This window comes from Mauremys mutica, chromosome 13, assembly GCF_020497125.1.
Source record: "Mauremys mutica isolate MM-2020 ecotype Southern chromosome 13, ASM2049712v1, whole genome shotgun sequence".
Lineage (NCBI taxonomy): Eukaryota > Metazoa > Chordata > Testudines > Geoemydidae > Mauremys > Mauremys mutica.
In genome coordinates this window covers 1,148,811-1,171,049 of record NC_059084.1, presented here as the reverse complement: position 1 = coordinate 1,171,049, position 22,239 = coordinate 1,148,811, and the positions used below count along the sequence as shown (strand labels likewise).

At 60.3% G+C, this 22,239-nt stretch overlaps 1 protein-coding gene across 1 annotated transcript in view; it reads left to right on the top strand.

Annotated features, from left to right (window-relative positions):
- The window catches only part of LOC123348264 (balbiani ring protein 3-like), a 46,570-nt gene that overhangs the window by 8,622 nt on the left and 15,709 nt on the right, over nucleotides 1-22,239 (top strand). Inside the window, exons 12-24 of the mRNA XM_044985770.1 lie at nucleotides 1,455-1,496; nucleotides 2,307-2,447; nucleotides 3,110-3,283; nucleotides 4,140-4,775; nucleotides 6,362-6,420; nucleotides 7,018-7,132; nucleotides 9,887-10,033; nucleotides 14,342-14,482; nucleotides 16,121-16,351; nucleotides 17,968-18,126; nucleotides 18,979-19,143; nucleotides 20,986-21,153; nucleotides 21,464-21,607. Coding sequence (XP_044841705.1) covers nucleotides 1,455-1,496; nucleotides 2,307-2,447; nucleotides 3,110-3,283; nucleotides 4,140-4,775; nucleotides 6,362-6,420; nucleotides 7,018-7,132; nucleotides 9,887-10,033; nucleotides 14,342-14,482; nucleotides 16,121-16,351; nucleotides 17,968-18,126; nucleotides 18,979-19,143; nucleotides 20,986-21,153; nucleotides 21,464-21,607 — 2,322 coding nt within the window. The remainder of the gene's footprint in view (nucleotides 1-1,454; nucleotides 1,497-2,306; nucleotides 2,448-3,109; nucleotides 3,284-4,139; nucleotides 4,776-6,361; nucleotides 6,421-7,017; nucleotides 7,133-9,886; nucleotides 10,034-14,341; nucleotides 14,483-16,120; nucleotides 16,352-17,967; nucleotides 18,127-18,978; nucleotides 19,144-20,985; nucleotides 21,154-21,463; nucleotides 21,608-22,239) is intronic.

Here is a 22,239-nt window from a genome sequence, read left to right as displayed (position 1 = left end):
GGGAGCATGGCTCTGCGCTCCTGCAGGGACTGCTGCCTCTCCCGGAGAGCTGGCATCACAGCTGCCTTCCCTCCAGCTGAGCCCATCCGTCCCGCTGTGGAGCCCCCGAGGAGCTCCCCATGCCAGAAGCAAGCCACTTCCACTTGGCTAGGACCTGCCCCCAATCCCGCATGCTGCTCCCCTGTGCCAGCAGGACGTGGCCTGCCCCAGCAACAGGCAGTGCTGCTTTCACGCCTGTATATTCCGCTGGGCAGACCCACCGCAGGCACCCGAGACGGCGAGTGACCCCAGCCGGGTTCTCAGTGTGGGGATCTCCTGCTCCGGCACAGCCGGGGCCTGCTGGGAAGGGCTGCGCCAAGATCACTGTGCTGCCCAGCGCTGGCGCCAGCGGTCGCTGGGGGATCCGATACTGAGGAATGACGGGCACAGAGGGCCCATCGACTGCGTCTAATCCCCATGTCCCATAACCCAAAACAAGGGAGTAAAATAAACCTGGGGGCAAGACGAGCCAGCCACTGATCGAGGGGCGGGGCCGCTAGGGGCTTCTTGCCCTGCCTTTGCTAGGAGAGCCAGGATCCCTGGCTGGATGGGCCCTGGCAAACACACTGAGAAGGGAAGGAAGGTATCTCCGGAGATGACTTGGGCTGGTGAGTAAAGTGAGAAGAGACAAATAAACCAAACGTGGCATCACTCAGCCTGCAGCAGCTCACAGCTGTGGGAGGCCCCCCACCCTCCCCAGGGGCATTGGCCCCTCCTCCTCCATGGGAGTCACGGAGCCGCCCCACCCCTCTCCCCCGCCGGCCACTGCTCACTGTCACGTTTCCCAGGATAGCTGCACCTCTGACCCCCAAGTGGCCTTAGGGCTCAGGCCTCCAACCATCACCTTTCTGGGGGCAGGATCCTGTCATCCTCTCCCCAAACAGGGCCTGAGGCTGCAGACGCCAGCGATTCGCTGCATGCTCTGCAGTTCAGGCCCTGCAGCCCTGCTGCCTTGGGAGCTGTGACAGGGTCACCCAGCGACCTTCCAGCTCTCCGCCAGCACAGCACTCGTTATTCAGCACAAACGCACTTCAGAGAAAACCGGCCTTAAAGCAGTATGCAGCAGGGGCGCCCCTCTGCCCTGTGGGGACCCGGGCAGGTCTGACAGTCCATCAGGTGCTCCTGTCTCTGGTCACCCACTGCGGTCAGTTCCCGCCTGGGGGCTGATGAGCCCCGCTCTGCTTAGCGCTGATGTTCAGTGTCTCCTGAGCCCCCAGGCCAAACCGGGGCTGCTGTTTCCTGGCGGGGAGTCAGTTACCCCCACTCACTTTAGGCCTGCAGGGAACCTCCTTTATCCGGCCCCGGAGCCAGCCCAGACACACCCGCAGAACATGGCACCTGCACACAGCAGGCTTCGCAAATGGCAGGTGTCCCTCACGCCTGTCACAACTGCAACTCCCTCTTTCTGTTCCCAGCACCCAGAGGCAGCGACAGCCTCCTCCCTGCCCACGACCAGGGTAAGTGACACTGCCAAGGGGCGGGGGGGCTAACGGGCAAGTGGTGTGTCCCAGAGTGTCTGTGGCTCCGCTGGGCTGAGAGGGGGTGGGGGAGAATCTTCTACCTGAACTCTCCTCTGCAGGCTGTGGCATCCCCAGGGTCTCCGCCAGTTCTCGCTCCCGGTTCCACCATCAAACCCCTCCCTCCATGTGCGCACGCCGGCACGGCTCTGTGCAGGGCATCCTGCTCAGCCGTGACACCAGGCACTTCCTCCTCCCCTCGAGGGGGGCATGCTGCCTCTGGAACTCTCCCGGCCCTGCCATCCAGCTCCCACCCCTGCCAGCCCGGGCAGCCAGCTCCCACCCCTGCCAGCCCTGCCATCCAGCTCCCACCCCTGCCAGCCCGGGCAGCCAGCTCCCACCCCTGCCAGCCCGGGCAGCCAGCTCCCACCCCTGCCAGCCCGGGCAGCCAGCTCCCACCCCTGCCAGCCCTGCCATCCAGCTCCCACCCCTGCCAGCCCGGGCAGCCAGCTCCCACCCCTGCCAGCCCTGCCATCCAGCTCTCACCCCTGCCAGCCCGGGCAGCCAGCTCCCACCCCTGCCAGCCCGGGCAGCCAGCTCCCACCCCTGCCACCCTGCCATCCAGCTCCCACCCCTGCCAGCCCTGCCATCCAGCTCCCACCCCTGCCAGCCCGGGCAGCCAGCTCCCACCCCTGCCAGCCCGGTCAGCCAGCTCCCACCCCTGCCAGCCCGGGCAGCTGACGGGGAACAGCAATCCGCTAACCCCCCACACCCAGGGACTGTATACACCATGGCCCCTCTCTGTTGCAGTGAGGCCGGGGACCTGTCCCCCCGATCCAGTCCGATGTGCCCACTCAGCACTGGCCCACTGCTCCAGTGACCCCGAGTGCCCAGGAGAGCAGAAGTGCTGCTATATCGCATGCAGATTCCGCTGCATTGACCCAGCAGAAGGTACCAGAGACGGCGAGTGACTGTGCATCTCAGTGCAGTGAGAGTGTCCTGCGCCGGCTGAGCCGAGGGTCCCCTCGGGAGGGGTGCGCCAGCCCCTGGCTGCAGAAGGATCACTGCACTGCACCAGCCATGGCTCACCGGGGGCACCCAGGTACCTGGGATCTTCCCAGCTCCCCCGCGCCCATGACAATGGGGACAGGCTGGGGCTGAGCCTGACACTCCCCCATCACAAATCCCTCCTCAGACAGGCTGCACCGTCTGCGACCCTGAGCCCTGCAGGAGCCCCCAGCATCTCCCAACTGCCCTGCTGCAGCCTGTCGTGGGCTGCCCAGGGAGCTGTGTCTGTGCAGCCCTGAGCCCATGGGCCCTGCTCTGTAAAGAGTGACCCCGCTGAGCGATAATGGGGGGCTCCAGACTGACTGTAATGGGGGGGTTCCAGACTGACTGGATAACGGGGTGGGGGGGCTCCAGACTGCCTGGCTAACAGGGGGAGATGGGGAAGCACCAGGCTGAGAGGGATTCTGGGGCCGGGAGTCTGGGGGAATTTCTTCTGGGGGTCTGGGGCCCGTAGCTGCATCCAGCCAGTGCTGTGAGGGATGGAACTGAGGCTTCCCAAGGCTCCGCTCAGCCCCCCACACTCTGAGCATGTCCCTGGCTTGCAGAGAAGGCCGGCTATTGCCCGGTCCTCGTGCCCGCAGGCCTGAACCTCAGTCAGAGCTGCCGCCCCTGCCTGGCGAACAGATCCTGCTCCACCTGCTTTCGGGACGCGGATTGCCCGGGCCTGGAGAAGTGCTGCCCAGGCCAGTGTGGAACCCGCTGCTGGGAGCCCGTCTCTGGTAAGAGAACATACGAGCGGCCATACAGGGTCAGCCCACTGATCCCGCTAGCCCCGTGCCCTGTCCTGACAGAGGCCAGGCCCAGCTTCTGGCAGTCAGGGGTTTAGGGACACCCGAGCATGGAGTCACCTCCCTGACCATCTTGGCTAATGGCCATTGCTGGACCTATCCTCCAGGAACGTATGTAATTCTTTGTTGAACCCAGTCATACTTTTGGCTTTCACAGAATCCCCTGGCAGTGAGTTCCACAGGTTGATTGTGTGCTGGGTGAAGAAATACTTCCTTCTGTTTGTTTTTAACCTGCTGCCTAGTAATTTCATGGGCTGAGCCCTGGTTCTTGTGTTATGCGAAGGGATAAATAACACTTCCCTAGTCACTTTCTCTGCTCCATTCATGAGTTTGTAAACCTCTCTCCTATGCCCCTCAATCATCTCTTTTCCAAGCTGAACAGTTCCAGTAGGCACCAGTCTGGCCCGAGCAGAGGACACCTGCAGCAGGGTGTGCACCCCTCCTCCCTGCTGCTCCCCCATCTGTGAGCAGCAAGACTCAGAAGCCGGGGGCCAGGGGGAAGGGCCAGAGCCTAGCGCCCTGCCCGGCAGGCAGAGGCAGTGCTGGGAGCCTGCCTAGCACTGAGCTCAGCACTCTGGGGGCCGCAGGGATGCTGTCGCTGGCCCTGGGCTCCCTCTTGGGTTCGATACTGCATGGCCCTTCCCACGGGCCGAGCCTTGTGGGCAGCTCTGCCGCATTCAGATGGGCCCTGCCATGCCCACGGGGCATGGAGCCGTGTCGGAGACAGAGAGCTGTGCCGCATGGAGTCACGTCCCCACACCCCCTCCGCTCTGTTCTGCACCTCCAGACTTCTGCCAGCTCAGCCCCGACACTGGGCCTTGCAAAGCCTGGGTCCCGCGGCTCTTCTACAACTCCAGCTCCCAGCACTGCGAGCTGTTTATCTACGGCGGCTGCCAGGGGAACCCGAACAACTTTGCTGAGGAAGAGGCGTGTCTGCAGGCCTGCGGGCCCCCTGGTGAGAGCAGGGCCTGGGGAGGGGGGCTGACTCACTCCGTAGAGCCATCCGCCCTCCCCACGCCTGCTCCCGCCAGTCCGCACAGTGCTGGGCACCCTCTGTTCTCTGTACTAGACATTTGCAAACTCTCCCCTGAAGTGGGCCCCTGCGACGCCGCATTGCCCCGGTTCTTCTACAACGCTGAGGCCGGGCAGTGTGACGGGTTCACGTACGGCGGCTGCCAGGGCAACAGGAACAACTTTGAGACGGAGGCCGCGTGTCTCCAGGCCTGCGCAGGCCACGGTGAGGTGTCAGCTCAGTCGCTGGGCCCCGAGCCCTCCCCTCGCACCACCGGCTTGGCCAAGCTGCGGGTTTGGTCAGTGGCTCAGCCACATCCCTCGGAAAGTCCCTCCAGAACTTGGGGTTCTCTTCTGAGCCTGGGGACCCCCAGCACCTGCCTTCTGGACACGTCAGCCTCGGAGCCTCCCCGCTAGCCCTGCCGGGGCGAGGGCCCTCTCGGAGCCCGGCTGCATGTCGTTCGCTGGCCTGGCTGCCGTGTCGGGCCCCTCCTCCCTTGCTCCCTGGAGACTCACTGAACCACCGACTGGCACAGGCTTCCTGCTGCTGACGCGCTCGGGCTGTTTGCTCTTTAGGGTTCCCCTTAGCCCCCCTAATCACCCGCACCCGTTCTAGCTGCCTGCCAGCCCCGGGTGGGCCCAGAGGGGCTGGGGAGCAGGAGTCCTGTGCCCTGGGATCTGGCCTGTCAGCCTTGGAGCAGGCCCTGCCTCAACCACTTTCTCCTTTTCTTTCAGGTGCGGCCTAGCCCTGGCCAGAGTGGGGCTCCAGGGGGAAGCTGCAGTCCCAGGGGCTGCTCCCATTCACCCAGCACGACCGTTTGATGCAAGGCTCTTCTGCCGTCAAGGCCCTGTCCTGTGTGGAAATGGACGTGCCTCTCACAAACTCATTACTGTGTCCCTGACCGCGTAATGGGGTCTCAGCGGAGGCGCTTGCATTGTTACAGATAAAGGGATGTGGCTGCTTCAAACCTGTTCCCCCTCTAGTCTGGCTCATTAGCCGGTGCCTGAAATGCAGAACATTTCCACACTGTGCCCGCAAACAGCCTGCCCCGGCACGCCTCACCTCCGCCCACTCCATCGAGCACCGATCGGCACGCTGAGGAAGCGTGTCGGTGTGTGCAAAGCAGGGTTTGCTCCTGTGCACTGGAATCTCAGTGTGGCCCAGTCAGACTCAGGCAGTGCTTGTGGAGATGTGACCAGCCCGGGGGAGAGCAGGGCCTGTGTCTTCCCCTGGCCCCACTCAGAGCGGGGCGCTGAGGATTGCACAAAGCACAATCGAGGTGTGCTGCCCTTTGCTCTTCAGGATTATTTTCTCTCCCATTTTCTCAGATTTTTACAGATTCTTCTGTAGACTGTGGGTGCATTTACAACACAATTTGCATGCACAACTCCTGCAGTTACATGCACACGTATGGGAAATGCAGCTAGATGCCCCGCCAGCTACTGGGCACATATCACCACTGAACATGCATCTTAACACCTGGGCCCAGTTGCACCCCCTCTTACTCTTCACCTGTGGGCAAGGAGAGGCCGGGGAAGGGTGTCTGTGTTCCCCACAGTTGGCTGGATTGTCTCAACCGACACCTCTCAGGCCCTGGGCAGTAGCAATCCGATGGCTGAGGTGCTCCCTCGGGATGGGGTCTCTGCTGCGGGGCGTCAGTCTGAGATCACACAGACAGTGGGGCCGTGACCATAGCATTCAGGTTCCCTGCACACGGGAAAGTCTTCATTTGCACCCCACAGGATTGAAACAGGATCCGGATGCAGATCTGCTGGTGTCTCATGCGCTGCCCATTTGGGGTGACTCCCAGGGTGGGCAGGCCTCACTCCCCCATACCAGAGTCTGACCTGTGTGGTCCAAGCTCAGACCATCCATAGACCCAAAGCTTTGGCACATGCTTTGCCAGACTGAGGCCAAACAGTTTCCAAGAGACCAAGGAAACCGTTTTTGCTCCCATGATATCTCTGTTCTGTGACACCATTTCGTGTTTCCTCCAGGCCTGGCCACTAACATGACGCTTCTCAGCTGTCACGTTAAAGGGCCCCACATCGCTTTGGTCTTTGTTTCAATTCTGTTTATTGAGGATTTTCCATATTCACCGAATGCCAAGCGATCAGAGAGACAATATAATACAGCAGTGCAGGGAGCCCACCAGCTTGGACTCCTCGTAGACAAGCATATGGCATGTCAGAGTATAACCCAAATCCTTCTCGTTCCTGAGCCCCCCAAGGGAGAGCAATGGGGCTGGAGCAGAAGTGGGGTAGAGAGGCGTTCGGCACGAGAGCGGAGGGGGATTCATGCAAGGAAGGGCTGCCTGAGACGTGCGCCGGGCACCAGGGCCTGCACCGCTGCAGTGGGGCTCTGCCCTGAGCCCAGGACGCGGAGCAGCAGGATTTGAGGGGCAGGCCCGGGCTGCAGATGGACACGCTGACATGCACCCCGCGGCTAGCCGGCTGATAAACCTGTTGACACAACCTGGCAGGGCATCCAGCATGGGATTCTGCGAACTCCCCCTGCTGTGTTTGTGCTTCTCCCAGGCTTGGCACCGGCTGGGAGCTGGCCTCTGGCAGGATGCCACAGGTCACCCCGTGGAATCCAGCCCTTCCCCCTGCTGGCCCCGCCCCACCCATGCAGGGTTTAAATCCCCACCTAGCTCAGGCCTGGGTGCTCAGAGATAGCCCCTGACAGCACCATGAAGTCAGGTACCATCTTCCTCCTCCTGGGGCTCCTCGCCCTGGGGAGCGGCTCATGGAAGAAGGAGAAACGCGGTGAGTGGTTTGCCTTGTTCCTCTGGCCCAGGGCAGCCGGGGTGGGTGTGGGGGAAAGAGCAGTGTGCAGCCATGGCGCTGGGGTATCTAGAGCCCAGCAGCAGCTCGGCCTTCGATGGCTGGTTAATGAGGAGCGGCATAGTCCTAGCCCTGCGTGGCGCTGACGTGGGCTCAGAGGAGCAGCAGCACACGCTGCCCATGGAAATCCACCCTGCTTACAGGGCTGCCTTTCCGACCGGGCCCTTGCCCAAGGACTGGGCCACGCATGCGATAAGATCTGCCCGGAGCACACTCCGCACGTGCAGTACGGAGCTCCGGTGCACGGCCATCGGGCTAGGCAAGTGCACACAGGTATGTACATCTGTAAGGTGCAGGTGGAAGAGCGAGGCCAGGGTTTGAACACCTCAGAGTCAGCCCCGAGCCTCCCACCCCCCAGGACTGGCCATGCTGATAGCTGCGCTCAGGTCTGGGTAGCACTGCACCAGCTCAACCTGGTAAGGCTGGTTTTTAAGAGTCACAGACATTTTTGCCACCTGGCTTCACCCCCTGCTCAGAGCAGGGACCAGCACAATGTTGTAAACACGGGAGCTCTGTCCACGCTCTAGCCGCCAGCCCGGCTTCCCCAGCCGAGCTGCACCAGGGAACAGGCTCTTCTGGGTTTCAGAGGGAAAGAATTGACTAGACAGCAGTGGATTCAGCAGTGGAGAATAGCGAAGATAAGGGGATCCTGGCACATACAGCCCCTTTAGCCTGACCTCTGTAGAACATAGGGGTTTAGAACAAATCGTGAAGGAAGAATAAAGACATGGAGGTAAATGGAAAATGGGATAAAATGCACCACGGGTTTACCAACGGCAGATTGTGCCTGACTGACCTGGTGTCTGATAAGAGAACTGATTCTCTGGACCAGGGAAATGTGGAAGATCTAATCTAGCTGGACTTCAGTAAAGCATCTGACACGATGCACCTAGTTACACTGGAGAAGATGGGATTAGCACAAGAACTGTGGTGTGGGCAAGGGGAGATGACCATGGGTTGTGCTGGAAGGGGGAGGGCTGGGCTGGAGGGAGGTTCTTGGTGGAGCTCCTCAAGATTGGTCCCAAGACTGATCCTAATTTGATATTTTGATTGGTGACGTTGGCACAGAAAGTAGGAGTGAGCTAATGAAATTTGCTGAGGACACAAAGTTGAGATATTATGTTTCAAATGTACCTGGAAACCGAAGGTTTTGCGCCCCCTGAAATGACAGTGTGTGCGTGTGTGTCTTGGCCACTGAACCGAAAGCTCCATCGTTCGCCCAGCACTAGCCCGAAGGTAGCACAGCGCGAGAGTCAGAGTCAGCGCAATGGCTGAGGGGCCGGGTCCTGCTGCCACTGATGTCGGGGGAGCAGGACCAGGCCCTTCCATCTCCCGCACGTGTCAGACCTCAGCCAGGCAGCAGGTTCTTCCCTGGCAAAACCCCAGGGGGACCCACAGGGAACTAGGGTGAACTCTGAACATTTCTGCTCGACCCTCCTGCGGCCTGGCAGAGGCAACGCTGGCCTTTCACTGCAGGCTGTTTGCCTTCGACGGGCCAGGAGCAACTGACGCACGGCAGCCCAGTCACACAACTGCAACAGAACCGTGTTCTGCTCCGCTGCGGATCCCCGCGGCGCAGGCCCGGGACAGGGTGGGTTAATGGGCTGAGGGCATGGACATGACGAGGGGACTTTAGAATAGTTAATAAATATTTACCTGCCTAAACCTTACAGCAACTCCCTGCAGCTTCCTGCCGTGCCTCCCTTCTCCTGGGGGTAATGACAGTCCTCTCGAGCAAGAGCCCCCAGCTTCAGGCACTTGGCCGCAAGGATCTGGCCAGGACCCTGCATTCCTGGGGCTGGGTGGGGAGAGTGCAGCAAGGCTACTGCTCCCCTCCCAGCAGAGCATTCCCTGCGGTTGGACACGGTTCAACAAGGACAAGTGCAGAGTCCTGCACTTAGGACGGAAGAATCCCATGTACTGCTACAGACTAGGGACCGAATGGCTAGGCAGCAGTTCCGCAGAAAAGGACCTAGAGGTTACAGTGGATGAGAAGCTGAATATGAGTCAACAGTGTGTCTTTGTTGCCAAGAAGGCTAATGGCATTTTGGGTTGTATAAGTAGGGGCATTGCCAGCAGATCGAGGGATGTGATCATTCCCCTCTATTCAGCACTGGTGAGGCCTCACCTGGAGACTGTGTCCAGTTTTGGGCCCCACACTGCAAGAAGGATGTGGAAAAATTGGAGAGAGTCCAGCGGAGGGCAACAAAAATGATTAGGGGGCTGGAGCACATGACTTATGAGGAGAGGCTGAGGGAACTGGGATTGTTTAGTCTGCAGAAGAGAAGAGTGAGGGGAGATTTGATATCAGCCTTCAACTACCTGAAGGGGGGTTCCAAAGAGGATGGATCCAGACTGTTCTCAGTGGCGGCAGATGACAGAACAAGGAGCAATGGTCTCAGGTTGCAGTGGGGGAGGTTTAGGTTGGATATTAGAAAGACTGTTTCACTAGGAGGGTGGTGAAGAACTGGAATGGGTTCCCTAGGGAATCTCCTTCCTGAGAGGTTTTTAAGGTCAGGCTTGACAAAGCCCTGGCTGGGATGATTTAGTTGGGGATTGGCCCTGCTTTGAGCAGGGGGTTGGACTAGATACCTCCTGAGGTCCCTCCCAACCCTGAGATTCTATGGTTCTATGACTGTCTCCTCCAAGTGACATGGGCTCTTGTCTCCTGCACAGCCACAGCTAAGGACGGTGAGTGTCCGGCTGAAATGAAGGGGCCCGCACGCCCCCCTCAGGCCTACTGTCTCTCCGACGAGTCCTGCCCAGGGAACGAGAAGTGCTGCAGCCAAGGCGACAGGAGAGTCTGCATCCTCCCAGATTCAGGTACTGGCCGATCCCCCTACGAGCGGGCAGGGGAGTCTCTTCAACCCTGCCCCAGAATAAAGCACAAGGTGGGGGTGGGGCTGATGAGACAAAAGGCAGCTCTAGCACCATCGCAAGGGCGTCTCTGCACAGAGACGTAGCAGCCGGTGGAATTCTCTGCCTGGATGGCGCTACCACCTGTCAAGATTAGGGTGATCAGCTCTCAGGCTTCAGGGCATAGGCTGACTGTTAGAAGGGTCAGGAAGGGATTGCTCATCCCCCGTGTATTGCCCTGCTCAGCTGGCCAGATACATTGTGGGTTCTTTGCCTTTCTCTGGAGCGTCAGACGCTGGGGAGTGCCAGAGGCAGCGTCGGAGCAGGGGCTGGGGAGACTTGTCTTTGGTTAGTTAGGAATCAGCAAAAAGAAAAGCAGCTCTGGAGGTTGGAAATCTGCAGCTGTTCTCCCGGCTCACCAGTCTCCGGCCCCGTCACCGTGCGGCGATGTGCCAGGCCCAGGAACGGCTCTGAAGAGCTCGCTTTGCCAAGCTGAGAGCTTTTCTCCCCTGCCATTAGCTGGGCAGGTACCCCCATCCTGACGGGTCGCGGGGAGCTCTGGGTCCCACAGCCATTTCAAAGAACATGTTCCCTGCAGGGTCCAGCTCAGGCACCGCTGAGCTGTGCTAAAGGGCGCTCCGGGGGGAGGGTGGGGAGTGAGGCCGTGAGCTTTGCACCAGGGCGCTGGGAACAGAGATCCTCAGGGCTCTCGGAGAAACAGCTGCCCACAATCAGCCAGAGCCAGGCCCACCCTGCGATGCCCCCAGACTACAGCAGCTCCTGCCAGGTGGCGTGGGGGGAGCCTGACATTGTGTCCTGCCAGCTGAAAAGGGACGTGTTTTGGCTCTGGCCCTTTGGTCACAATAACCCGCTACCTATGATGCAATGTCGTCATTGCCTCAGCTCCTGGCTCACAGTCCCCAGCTCCCTCCCTGGCCTCTGCAGGGGAGGCCAAGGGAGACGTGTCCCAGCTTCGCTAGCCAAGGGGCAGACTTCTGCTTCTGCACAATCGGTGTCAGCAGACCCGGTCCCTGCAGAAAGGAGCCTGGGGGAACCTGCCCAGTCTGGAAACGGCATCTCTTCTGCTACAGGCCACAGCCTCCCTGCACTTCAGGCTCTCTCCTTCCCGCCCTTGGGAGCTGCTGTGCTCTGCTGCGTGTGTTCACCACGTCACCGTGCCCGTTAGAACGGCTGTGGGTACTGTGACGCAGCAGGGAGCGGGGTGGACTGACCTGGGAATGTCGTTTAGTTTTACTGGGGCTGTCTGCATGGGGGAGGGGAGAGCAGGGGGTGACTTTAGGTGAGGGACAGGACCTGAGCCTGTAACCTGAGCCAGGAAGGGGGTGGGGGGAGTCGACACCTTTGCCTGGAAACTGGACAAAGGGGGAGGGGGAGAGCCTGCTGGAGGGGGTTTGGTTTCAGTTTGGGGCTGGCTGGGAAGAGGCAGGAACCCCAAGTCTGGGGTCTAAGATCCTCGCCCCCCAGAGGGACCTGGCTGAGGGGCAGGGCCAGTGCAACCACTAGGCGAGCTAGGCAGTGGCCTAGGGCAGCAAGGGGTTGGGGGGGCCCAGGGTTGTCCTCAGGCATAGGCAGCTGCGTAGGGCACCTGAAAATTTGGGGCACCACTGGGTCTTAGGGTCCACCCCACTGGCCCTTCCTGCAGGCTCCTGGGAAGGGGATCTAGTAGTTACAAGAGAAAAAGTCTCCAGCCTGCCAGAGCTATTAACACAACACTGAGACCGTTTGACAGGCATTTGCCAACCCCCAGGGACCTACTGTCAGTTTCTGAAGGTCCTGAAAACCCCAGTTGTGCGTCGCTGTAACGTTTACTCAGAACATGTCAGTCTGCAGGACCTTCGGTTAAAATTTGTTTTAAAAATATTTCATTAGCGAGTTGGTGAAGATTATAAAATCACCTCTCTAAAAAATCCTTGCGTAGATGTTTAGATGCACAATCATCTTTAGCCTTAAATGCTGGGATCTTCAGACAGATGGTTTTTTAAATTCTTCAGAAGACCCCCCCCCCTTATCTAAAATACACATTTTAATTACTAGAGTCAAAAAACTTACTTCCAAAGTCTTCCTGTCCTTTCTGTCCATCCATTTCTCCCTTCACTCCCTCCCCCGCTGGCTGAAAGAAGGAACAGCCCTTTGCTTCCAGATAGCTGGACAAAGAGTTTCCCTTTCTTTACTTCTGACTATCTGATGAACTAGTTTTAAGCACAATCCGTACCTTAGTAAGATATAAAATCCTTTGTGATGCCTAAAATCTTTGGAAACATATTTTTTAAAGTTGGTGAAATTTCATAAACGTGTGTATTGTTATGGAGATCGCACACAGTAAATTAGTGTCCCTTTTTTTAAAGCAATGAACATTGTTATGAACACACTAAACCTCTGTGACTGATTAATTTAAAATAATGTCTGTTTCAGTGAGTTACATATGTAGTAATCTGGAATGAGAACATTTAAAAGTACATTTAAAATATAAAATCAGCTTAGAAACACTGATTAAGAAAATGTAAACCAGAGAAGAGCTGCATCATGTATTCCACAATATTTCATGTTGTCTGCAGCAGGACAGCTGACTCACCCTTGCTACAAAGTTTTTGCAAATAAATGTCTGACAAACTTCAGGGCGTATCAAAAAACCTGTGGTTGACATTTTTTATTCCCAAGTTTAGTGCTTTTAATTAGGTACGTTCTGCATGTCCATTCTGCGGGAGGGAGAGGGTACAGGGGTCTCTGCGGGGAACTGTGACTCTCTGCCACCGTGAGGCGGGACGGGCGTCTTGTTATTCTTTCTGCCTTGTCCCTCCACCCCGCCCCTGCCGGGCTGCAAGCTCAGGCTGCCATCGGGCATAGGGGCACCAGTTTAATAATACTACACAGGGCCCCATAAATCCTAAGGACGGCCCTGGGGACGCCAAAAAGTGGTGCCCTGGCTCGGCAGGGAGGAGCCACCTTCCAGAGGCACCGGAGAGCCAGAGCGTCGGCTTGCGGGGGTGGTGAGCCCCAGCCATGGAGGAGCCAGCGCGGCGCAGGGGGGCAGGAGCCCTGCAAAGGCAGCAGCGCCGCTAGCAGGAAGCAGCCACGCCCCCCGCCCCTCCTGCCCAGGCTGCGGCCTGGCGCCTCCCCCAGGGGGCTCCTGTGGGCTGCAGCAGATGCATGCGGGCAGAGGCCCCCGTGCATCCCCAACTCCCCCCTTGCTAGGGTGACCAGATGTCCCGATTTTATAGGGACAGTCCCGATTTTTGGGTCTTTTTCTTATATAGGCTCCTATTACCCACCCCCATCCTGATTTTTCACACTTGCTGTCTGGTCGCCCTACCCCTCGCCGTGCTCAGGCTCTGTGGCTCCCGGGCATGTGAGCTGACGCCGGGGCGCGGGGCCCTGAGCCTGCTCCAGGAGGGGCAGTGGCAGCGGTGGTAGCTCACACTCCTGGAAGCTGCAGAGCCCGAGCACGGCGAGGGAGGAACCGGAGGGGGGGCACACGGGGGCCTCTGCCCACATGCATCTGCTGCAGGAGCCCCCAAAAGGCGGCTCCTGCCTGCCGAAGCGGCCCAAGCCCGGCAAAGCCAGTGAGTGGACTCGGGGCGGGGGCCGCCGGGGTGGGGTGGGGAGGGATCACGGGGGGGCTGTGCACCCTCCAGGGGAGTTCAGGGGGTGGGGAGGGGGGAACCTGGTCTGGGGAGCAGCCCCTGGGCACGGCTGGCCCTTGGGGTCTATAAAGGCTCGTTGGGATTTGCCCCTCAATGAACCGATGTTACGGGGGGAGGGCGGGGCAAGGTGGAAGTTTCACCTAGGGCGCAAAATATCCTTGCACCGGCCCTGCCTGGGGGGTCCTGATTGTACCTACAAGCCCTGCTTGGGACTGTGCTCCTGTCGTCTAATAAACCTTCTGTTTTACTGGCTGGCTGAGAGTCGCAGTGAATCGGTGAGGGGGTGGGTGCAGAGCCTTGAATCCCCCACACTCCGTGACAGTTACTCACACAGGTGTGCTACATTTTCACGCTGCACCTGCTGCTCATTCTGTAGCCGCTCTTGCTGCTCCAGTGAATATATCACACACACCAGGAACTCTTCCTTAGCAGCAAAGTGACAGGAGCTCTAGGGAGATCTGCAGTTCCACAGCTGATAGCCACACGGAAGGGCATTGCATTGACATATACCTGCCAGGCCTTCACCTATTTGACCGAGCGACCCACACCCCAGAACTGGGCTGTAAGTACACATGACTTGACAAATTTCCTGTGCTTTTTCCTTCTTTCCCAGTGCACCCTGGGTATTGCTCCAAGCCAGACCCAGGCCTGGTCACCATCTGTCTTGTGAGCTGCTCCGACGACGCGCAGTGCTCCATGGACGAGAAGTGCTGCATTATCGGCTGCCACAGAAAATGCACCAAAGCTGAGCCAGGTAAAATGCTGCGAAGTAACTCAGGGGGCTAGCGGCAGGCACCACGGCCCTTTTCTCTGGGCCTAGCATGGTCCCTGCATCAGCCTGGTGCAGCAGGCTGGATTTCCAAACCAGTGAGGCCATGATAACATGGACATTTCGCACTTACAGTTGTGTGCTGCGTTCGTGCAGTCAGTCACGGCAGCTGGCCGCTCATGTGGCAAATCATGCACATTTGCCAACCCCTGGACCCAGTTTGCATGTGCAAACATGGTCACTGTGACATGACCTGGCCTTGCAGCTGTGTACCTGAACCCTCTGGAAATCGCTCCCCGCTCCTCATCCCACAGCAATCCTGGTCTGACAGGCTGCACCCGCTAGCCCAGGCCCGGCTCTAGCAGTGCAAGGCCCGATTCGAACAGTTTTGACAGGGCCCCGGCAGGGATGACTAAAAAAAAAAAAACACGTAAAAAAACACGTGGGGCTTGTACTCACCGGGCGGTGCTCCTAGTCTTCGGCGGTGGGTCCTTCACTCGCTCCGGGTCTTCGGCGGCACTGAAGGACCTGCCACCGAAGTGCCGCCGAAGACCCGGAGCGCCGCCGGGTGAGTAAAAATTTAAAAGGAGCCTCTAGCCAGGGAAGGGATTCTCAGCCACTTCCCCCCCACCCCTGGCGTCCCTGCCACTGGGCGCGGGGCCCGATTCAGGGGAATTGGTGGAATTGGCCTAAAGCCAGCCCTGCGCTAGCCTCCCCCAGGGCTGCACTGCAGGGAGGAGTGAGAAAAGCCTTTTTGCAAAACAGCGCATGGCACAAGTGAGCGGCTTCATCCTTTAAAGGCTGCTGCTTGCAGGCGGAGGCAATGCAATCCAGACTCTCCGTGCATTCGAGGCCTCTCTTCTCCTTGGCCAGGGCTCTCCAGTGAGCACAGATGGAAATGCGGGGGGAGGGGGATCACTGCAGCAGCCCTGTAGGGCAGAGAAGTCCCCCCTCCCCCTGCTGCAGAAGTAGCTCTGGGTAGATAAATGCCACTGCACGCTGGCAAGGCCTCCACAGCCGCTGGGACCCAGCCAGGCAGGCACCCTCCCCCCGTGCAGGCAGAGAGCCCAGCGGGTGTGACCAGAACCCCCAGCCCAGCCAGCTGCTTTCGCACAGGCAGGACTTCAGTCCCGAGCAGCCCCGTTGCCTTCAGTGCAGCTACCCGGGTGCTTGAAGTGAAGCAGGTGCCAGGTGCCCTGCTGGCCCCCGGCCTTGGGCAGCAGAACCCAAGGAGCTGCCTAGCCAGGCAAAATGCCCAGGGGGAGGACCTTGGGCTGGGCTGATAGTGACTAACGGAGGCTTTTGCAACCCGCTGAGCGCTGCCATGCAGGAGAGCTGGGTCAGTATGACCCCAGTCCTTATCTGGGTCCAGAATCCTGCAGCTCCCCAGCCAGGGCGGTTTGATTAGAACCAACAAGGAAAAAGCCTCCGCACCAGCAGCTTCTAGGAGCCAAGCATCTCCCACACGGTCACGCCATTCTGCACCTGAGCCGGCCTGGCCGGGGCTTTCCCCCCTGGGAGCCGACAACCCCTAGCACTGGCCCTAGGTGCTTCTCAGGCCAGGGTGGGGAAGGCCCTGCCCGTTCACTGACTCGGCTACACTGGACTCCGACTCTTTTCCAGCCTCCCCTGGCGTTTGTCCCAAGAGGAAAGTGCTGCAACCATTTGCTCCTTGCAACAACAAGTGTGATAATGACAGGAGCTGCCCTGGGGAACAGAAATGCTGCTTCACCGGCTGTGGCCTTGACTGTGTCGCCCCACAAGCAGGTGCCCTCAGCACCGCCCTGCCGCCTGCCCAGTCCGGAGAGGGCTGGGACTGGACCAAACAGCCTCCAGAGGGAGGCAGTGTTGCAGGTGAAGAGGGGCCAGGACTCTGAGTGCACGGGGGGTGGGGGGGGGGGATGGTTGGTCCTAGGCTGGCCCATTTCTCACCAGATCCCCCCTGTGGCGAAGTGGGACTGTTCTTAATGTTTCCCCTAATACTGTGTGGGTGCCTCAGTTTCCCCTATGCATTTCTTAAGTCTCTAAGTGGTGGGATAAAGGCCAGTGTGCATAGATCACCGACACTCTGTCTCCTGGCCCTTCCCCCCTGCAAGGAAATAGCTAGAGGTGAACCAAAGATCAGGTGACCTCCTGGCCCGGGAAAGAGACAAAGCCAGAGGAGGAGGGGCTGGAGATTTTTTTTTTTTTTTTTTTTGCCGTTTGGGAGCTGGCTGGGGACGGGAAGTGAGGGCAGACGTGGGGGTCAGAATGGACCCGGCTGAGGGGTCCCGTTCTCTGTACCTACAAGCTCTGTGTTAGACCCTGTTCCTGTCATCGAATAAACCTCTGTGTTACTGGCTGGCTGAGAGTCACGTCTGACTGCGACGTGGGGGGGCAGGACCCTGTGGCCCCCCAGGACCCCGCCTGGGCGGACTCGCTGTGGGAAGCGCACGGAGGGGCAGAGGATGCTGAATGCTCCAAGGAGAGACCCAGGAGGTGAAGCCGTGTGAGCTTCTTGCCCTGAAGACAGGCTGCTCCGAGGGAGAGGAGGCTGCCCAGAGTCCTGACTGGCTTGGTGGGGAGCAGTTCCAGAGCATCGCCCGGGGACTCCCTGACACCCCCACCCCCTAGAGAGTCCCTGCCCTTCTGCAGTGAAGCTGGGCCCTTCCATCCCTGGGAGGGACGATGCTGCAGTGACTGGGACAGCTCAGGAGCAGCACAGGCCTGCAGCCAGTGCTGAGTGCAGCCATGACCTGGTCAGTAACAGATCAGGTTGCCAACCCTCCAGAATTGTCCAGGAGTCTCCAGGAATTATGTCCTGTGATGAAACCTCCAGGAATACGTCCAACCAAATTGGCAACGGGCGGAGGGAAACCTGTGTTTTACAGGCTGTTTTTAACAGCGCCTCTGCACTGCAGCTTTGTTAGCCCAGCAGGCACCTGCACTAGCTGGAGGGGTGTTCTGAACTCGCTGGCACTTCCTGTGTGCTGGGAACAAGGGCCCAGGGTTATTTATTAAGCCTAGACCTGAAAGCTCCCTCCTGCTGTGCGAGGTGTCACTGTAACTAGGCCGTAATTAGCCAAGGCAACCGTCATGCGCTGGGGAGAGCGGGAGCTGCATTAGGAGCCCGGCATTCACTACCAGGCTCGTTTAGACCATCCCCTCGGGCTGTGCATTTGCAGGAGCTGGTGTGTGCAGAGATGGATGCACACCAGCCTGCCTGCTTGGTGCCCGCCAGTGCCAGGATTGCGTGCCGCAGTGGCGGGTGCAGATCCTCGGTGATGCAGGTAGCTGGTCATTTGCATGCACCTCTTTCAGAAGGAAAGTGCCTCGGTGTCTCCACCAGAGAAACGAGTGATGGTGCCTGGGGCTAGCTGAGTACCACGTACTACCATGGTGTTATTGCCACTAGTGAAGGAAACTCAGCGGGGGGGGGTCGGTTCTGTCACCCCCTGGCAGTTGTTCCTAGGGCGCCATTTCTGTTGCAGGGACGCCTGGGACGCCAAGGAAGCGTGGCACCTGCCCACCCAACCTCATGAAGTGTCTCTACACGGAGCCCCCTCTGTGCCTCAACGACACCGACTGCCCAGGGCGGCAGAAGTGCTGCTACAATATGTGTCGGTTCCGCTGCATGGACCCGGAGGAAGGTACCCGAGACGGTGGGCGGCACCACTCGTGCTGCCAGCGCGAGAGCTAGGCACAGTTACCGGGGCAACCCCCCAGTTCACTGGGTGAGGGCAAACGGTGGCACCCTCAGCTGCACCCGGCCCCAAACAAATCCCCACAAATCACCGCTCTCCCCATCCAGCACTGGGCTCATCCCACTCCGCAGCACAGGGACCCGCGTCCTGCCCCCCAAGGCCCCGGCCTACTGAGAGCAGCTTTTACCCCCCCCCCCAAGGTGCCCCTAAAGACCTGGGGAAGAGCCTGCAATTAACGCCCTGCCCTGGCTGCAATCCCTGGTGGGCAAAGGGCACTGGCCTGCCTTGCCCACGGGCACTGCCTCAGCCACTGGCAGCAAATTGGTTGAGGGTGGCACAAAGTGGGCATGGATTAGGGTAGAGGGAAGGCAGGGAGAATGAGTGCTGGGCCAAAACTGGGGAGAGAGGAGCTTGGGCAGCAGGGTTAAGGCAGGGGACTGAGAGCACCAAGGGCATGGGGGGGTGAGGGCAGGAGGCAGCCAGGGCAGGGGGTGAAGGCAGGGGGCAGCCAGGGTAGGGGGTGAAGGCAGGGGGCAGCCAGGGGAGAGGACACCCAGGGCAGGGGGGTGAAGGCAGGGGTCCAAGGACAGGGGGTGAGGGCAGGAGGCAGCCAGGGTAGAGGGGTGAAGGCAGGAGGCCAAGGGTAGGGGGTGAAGGCAGGGGGCAGGCAGGGCAGGGGGTGAAGGCAGGGGTCCAAAGACAGGGGGTGAGGGCATGTGATTCTCTTTCCTCCCATGGGGATGTCATCTGCCCACCCCCGCATCTCACATCTCTGCCCTGTGACCCCTTGTGTTTCAGAGAAACCCGGCATCTGCCCAGCTGAGGCCCCGGAGGGCGGCTTTGATCCCTGCTTTTTCCGCTGCTCCGAGGACAGGGACTGCCTGGGAAGCGAGAAATGCTGCCTCCTGAGCTGTGGTGCTGGCTGCCTGGAGCCAGTGCAGGGCAAAGTGTCCTGGCAGCCAGGTACAGAGCCCTGCGCTCGCAGCCAGGGCCCCCGGCCACCCTTAGCTGAGCCAGCAGGAGGAATCAGTGAAGGGTCAGGACCCCACCCCCAGACCTGCCCTGGGGATCCTGACTTCCCCAGGCCCCGGGGGCTCAGTCTCAGCAGAGGCTGGGCTGGGAGTCGCTGTGCTGGGTGGGACGCTCTGTCCACCAGGAGCTCTCAGCCGGGGCCAAGAGGTGGCAGGTGCTAAGGACAATGGCTGAGAGCGGAGGGGGCAGTGTCTGTGGGTGCAGGCAGGGCTGGCGAGGGAGGAGACAGGAGGAGTCCGTGGGGAAGACGGGCTGAGCAGAGAGGGGCAGGAAACAGGACCCCAGGACGACACCAAGCTGCAGAGCCCCCGTGCTGCCCCGCCCCAGGCTGCAGCAGGATGCGACCCAGCGGCCCCGGCCAGGAGATCGCCGCTGTGGGGCGGGACTTAGGAGAACACCTGGGAAAGGAGCGAGGCCACTGGACAGCGGCTCGGCGGGTTTGGGGTCTGAGGAAGGATGGCAGACGCTAGGCCCAGCAGCGTCGAACCCCAACCTCCCCCCCAGCCCTGACCCTCTGGGGCGGGCTGGAGATGCTTAGCCCCCAAGGCAGGCAGCCCGGCTCCGACGTTCCCCGGTGCCAGGCTCATGTTTAACATCTTGCTTCTGCCGCACAGACGGGGCAGCCTGGGCAGGGGGCCGAGGGCTGGGGGGCACGTCCAAGGAGGCACTCGCCTTAAGGCTCTTAGAGCTCTGGGCTCGGGCCCCCCCTTAGCGTCTCTCACGCCCGCTGCTAGGCATGAAGGAAAGGCCCCGCAGTGGGTCCGTGAGGAGAAGCTGCAGGGGATCCCAGCCCCAGGGGTCCCACCCAGAGAGGAGAGGCGAGGGGGAGTGAGAGCTTTGGCAGTTCGCCCCCTCTGGGAAGCCGCCCAGAAATGCCAGCCCAGGGGGCCCTTTGCCGGCATTGTGCGCCCTGCCAGCATCTGGCGGCAGCCCTGGATCAGGGACACTCTCCCCCAGGCACCGTTAAACCCTAGTGAGGCATTCAAGGTGCCTGTAGAAAGGCTCTCGTTCTCGGTCTGTGGAATGCTCCGAATTCCTGTAGTGGAGGGTTGCCTGGTCAGCACTGGGCCTTTAACAGTCCGGTCGGCGGTGCATCAGGGCTAAGGCAGGCTCCCTGCCTTCCATGGCTCCAGGCAGCTCCCGGAAGCAGCGGCATGTCCCCCGCTCCAGCTCCTATGCTTAGGGGCAGTCAGGGGGCTCCGTGCACTGCCCCTGCCCCAAACGCCAGCTCCACTGCTCCCATTGGCTGGGAACTGCAGCCAACGGGCGCTGCGGGGGTGGTGCCTGCGGATGGGACAGTGTGCAGAGCTGCCTGGCCATGCCTCTGCATAGGAGCCAGAGTGGGGACATGCTGCTGCTTCCAGGAGCTGCTTGAGGGAAGCGCCTCCCGGAGCCTGCACCCCGCCCATCTCATGCCCCAACCCCCTGTCCCATCACAGAGCCCCCTCCCACACCCTGAACTCCTCATTTCTGGCCCTGCCCCAGAGCCCACACCCCTTCCCCCACACCCCAGCCTCCTGAGTCAGCCTGGTGAAAATGAGCAAGTGAGTGAGGCTGGGGAGAGCAAGCAATGGGGGGTGAGTGGGAGCATGGCTTCGGGTAAGGGGTGGGACGGGGTGGGGTCTTGGAGGCGGGGCGTGGGCAGGGGGCAGGGCAAGGGTGTTCGGTTTTGTGGGAGTAGAAAGTTGGCAGCCCCCCTGTCGCGCCCTAGAGGCTCCTGCTCTGCGGACGTCTCTCGGGCTTTCCCACAAAGGGTCTGTTCGGTGCCCTCAGATATTTGCCAGCTGCCAGCCCAAGCGGGTCTCTGTGACGTCTACTCCTTCCGGTACTTCTACAACGCCACCGCCCAGAGGTGCGAGCAGTTCTTGTACCGCGGCTGCAGGGGCAACGCCAACAACTTTAAGACAAAAGCCGAGTGTCTCCAGGCCTGCGCACGCCACGGTAAGGGAGAACATTGCCACGCAGCTGCCCCTGCCCCAGGATACCAGGGACACCCCCGGCAGGGCCCTGCTCATTGGAATCCGTGAGTCCTGAGGGGCGAGAGGGGCTCAGGCCCCGGGACTCTGGGCTGGAGTTGGAAGCGGAGGTGAGGCCAAGAGCTGGAGCAGGGCCCGGGGCAGGGGGATGAAGAGGAGAGAGAGGGCCGACGTGGGGGGGAGACGGGGCCATGGCTCACGCTCCCATGGAGCTGGGAGGCTTTGCCTGCGTGTGGGCGTCTCAGCGCCGCCCGTGTGACTGTTCTGTGCCCCAGAGAAGCCTGGCGAATGCCCAGCCGTAGCACAGGGACAGGCTGGTGCCTGTGACGAGAAATGCCACCATGACGACGACTGCCCGGGTTCCCAAAAGTGCTGTGGGAACGGCTGCGGCTCCGAGTGCACCTCCGTGACCCCAGAAGGTGAGAGCCGCTTGCTGCCGAGGGGAGGGCAGGGCTTACAGGGGTTCCCCTCAACGCATGCACACGCATCCCGAGCGCCCCCGGCTCCCAGGGAGGGCAGGCTGGACTCTCGCTGAGCACTCTCCTGGGGTGGCCAGCAGGGTGGTGAGGGCCACACGGTTCTCTCCGGCCCCCGGGGGAGTCAGCACCCCGGATATGGAGCAAGGGCAGCGGGACTGTGCTCAGTGCACGGGAGTGGGAGGGGGCAGGGCAGGTTGCTGGATGTATTTTGGTTAGGACTCTCCTTCCCCAGGTGCTCCCTGTCCCAGGAGGCAGGTCAACATGCGAGAGGCCAAGGCCAAGCAGGGGCAGGGGTTGGGCTAGGCCCAGACAGAAGGCCAGGGCCAGGGCCAGGTCGGCCCATTTCCTGCAGGGACGCCCTTATCCCCACCCGGGGCTGATGCCCCGTGACCGTGTATCGCAGTGAGGCCTGGAGTCTGCCTGGCATTGAGTTTTTTATTTTAATAGCCTGTCTAATCTCCCTGAGCATTTCACGGTCACTATCACCATCCTGGTCAGGTGGTCGGTAATAGATCCCTACTGCTATATTCTTATTATTCGAGCATGGGATTACTATCCATAGAGATTCTGTG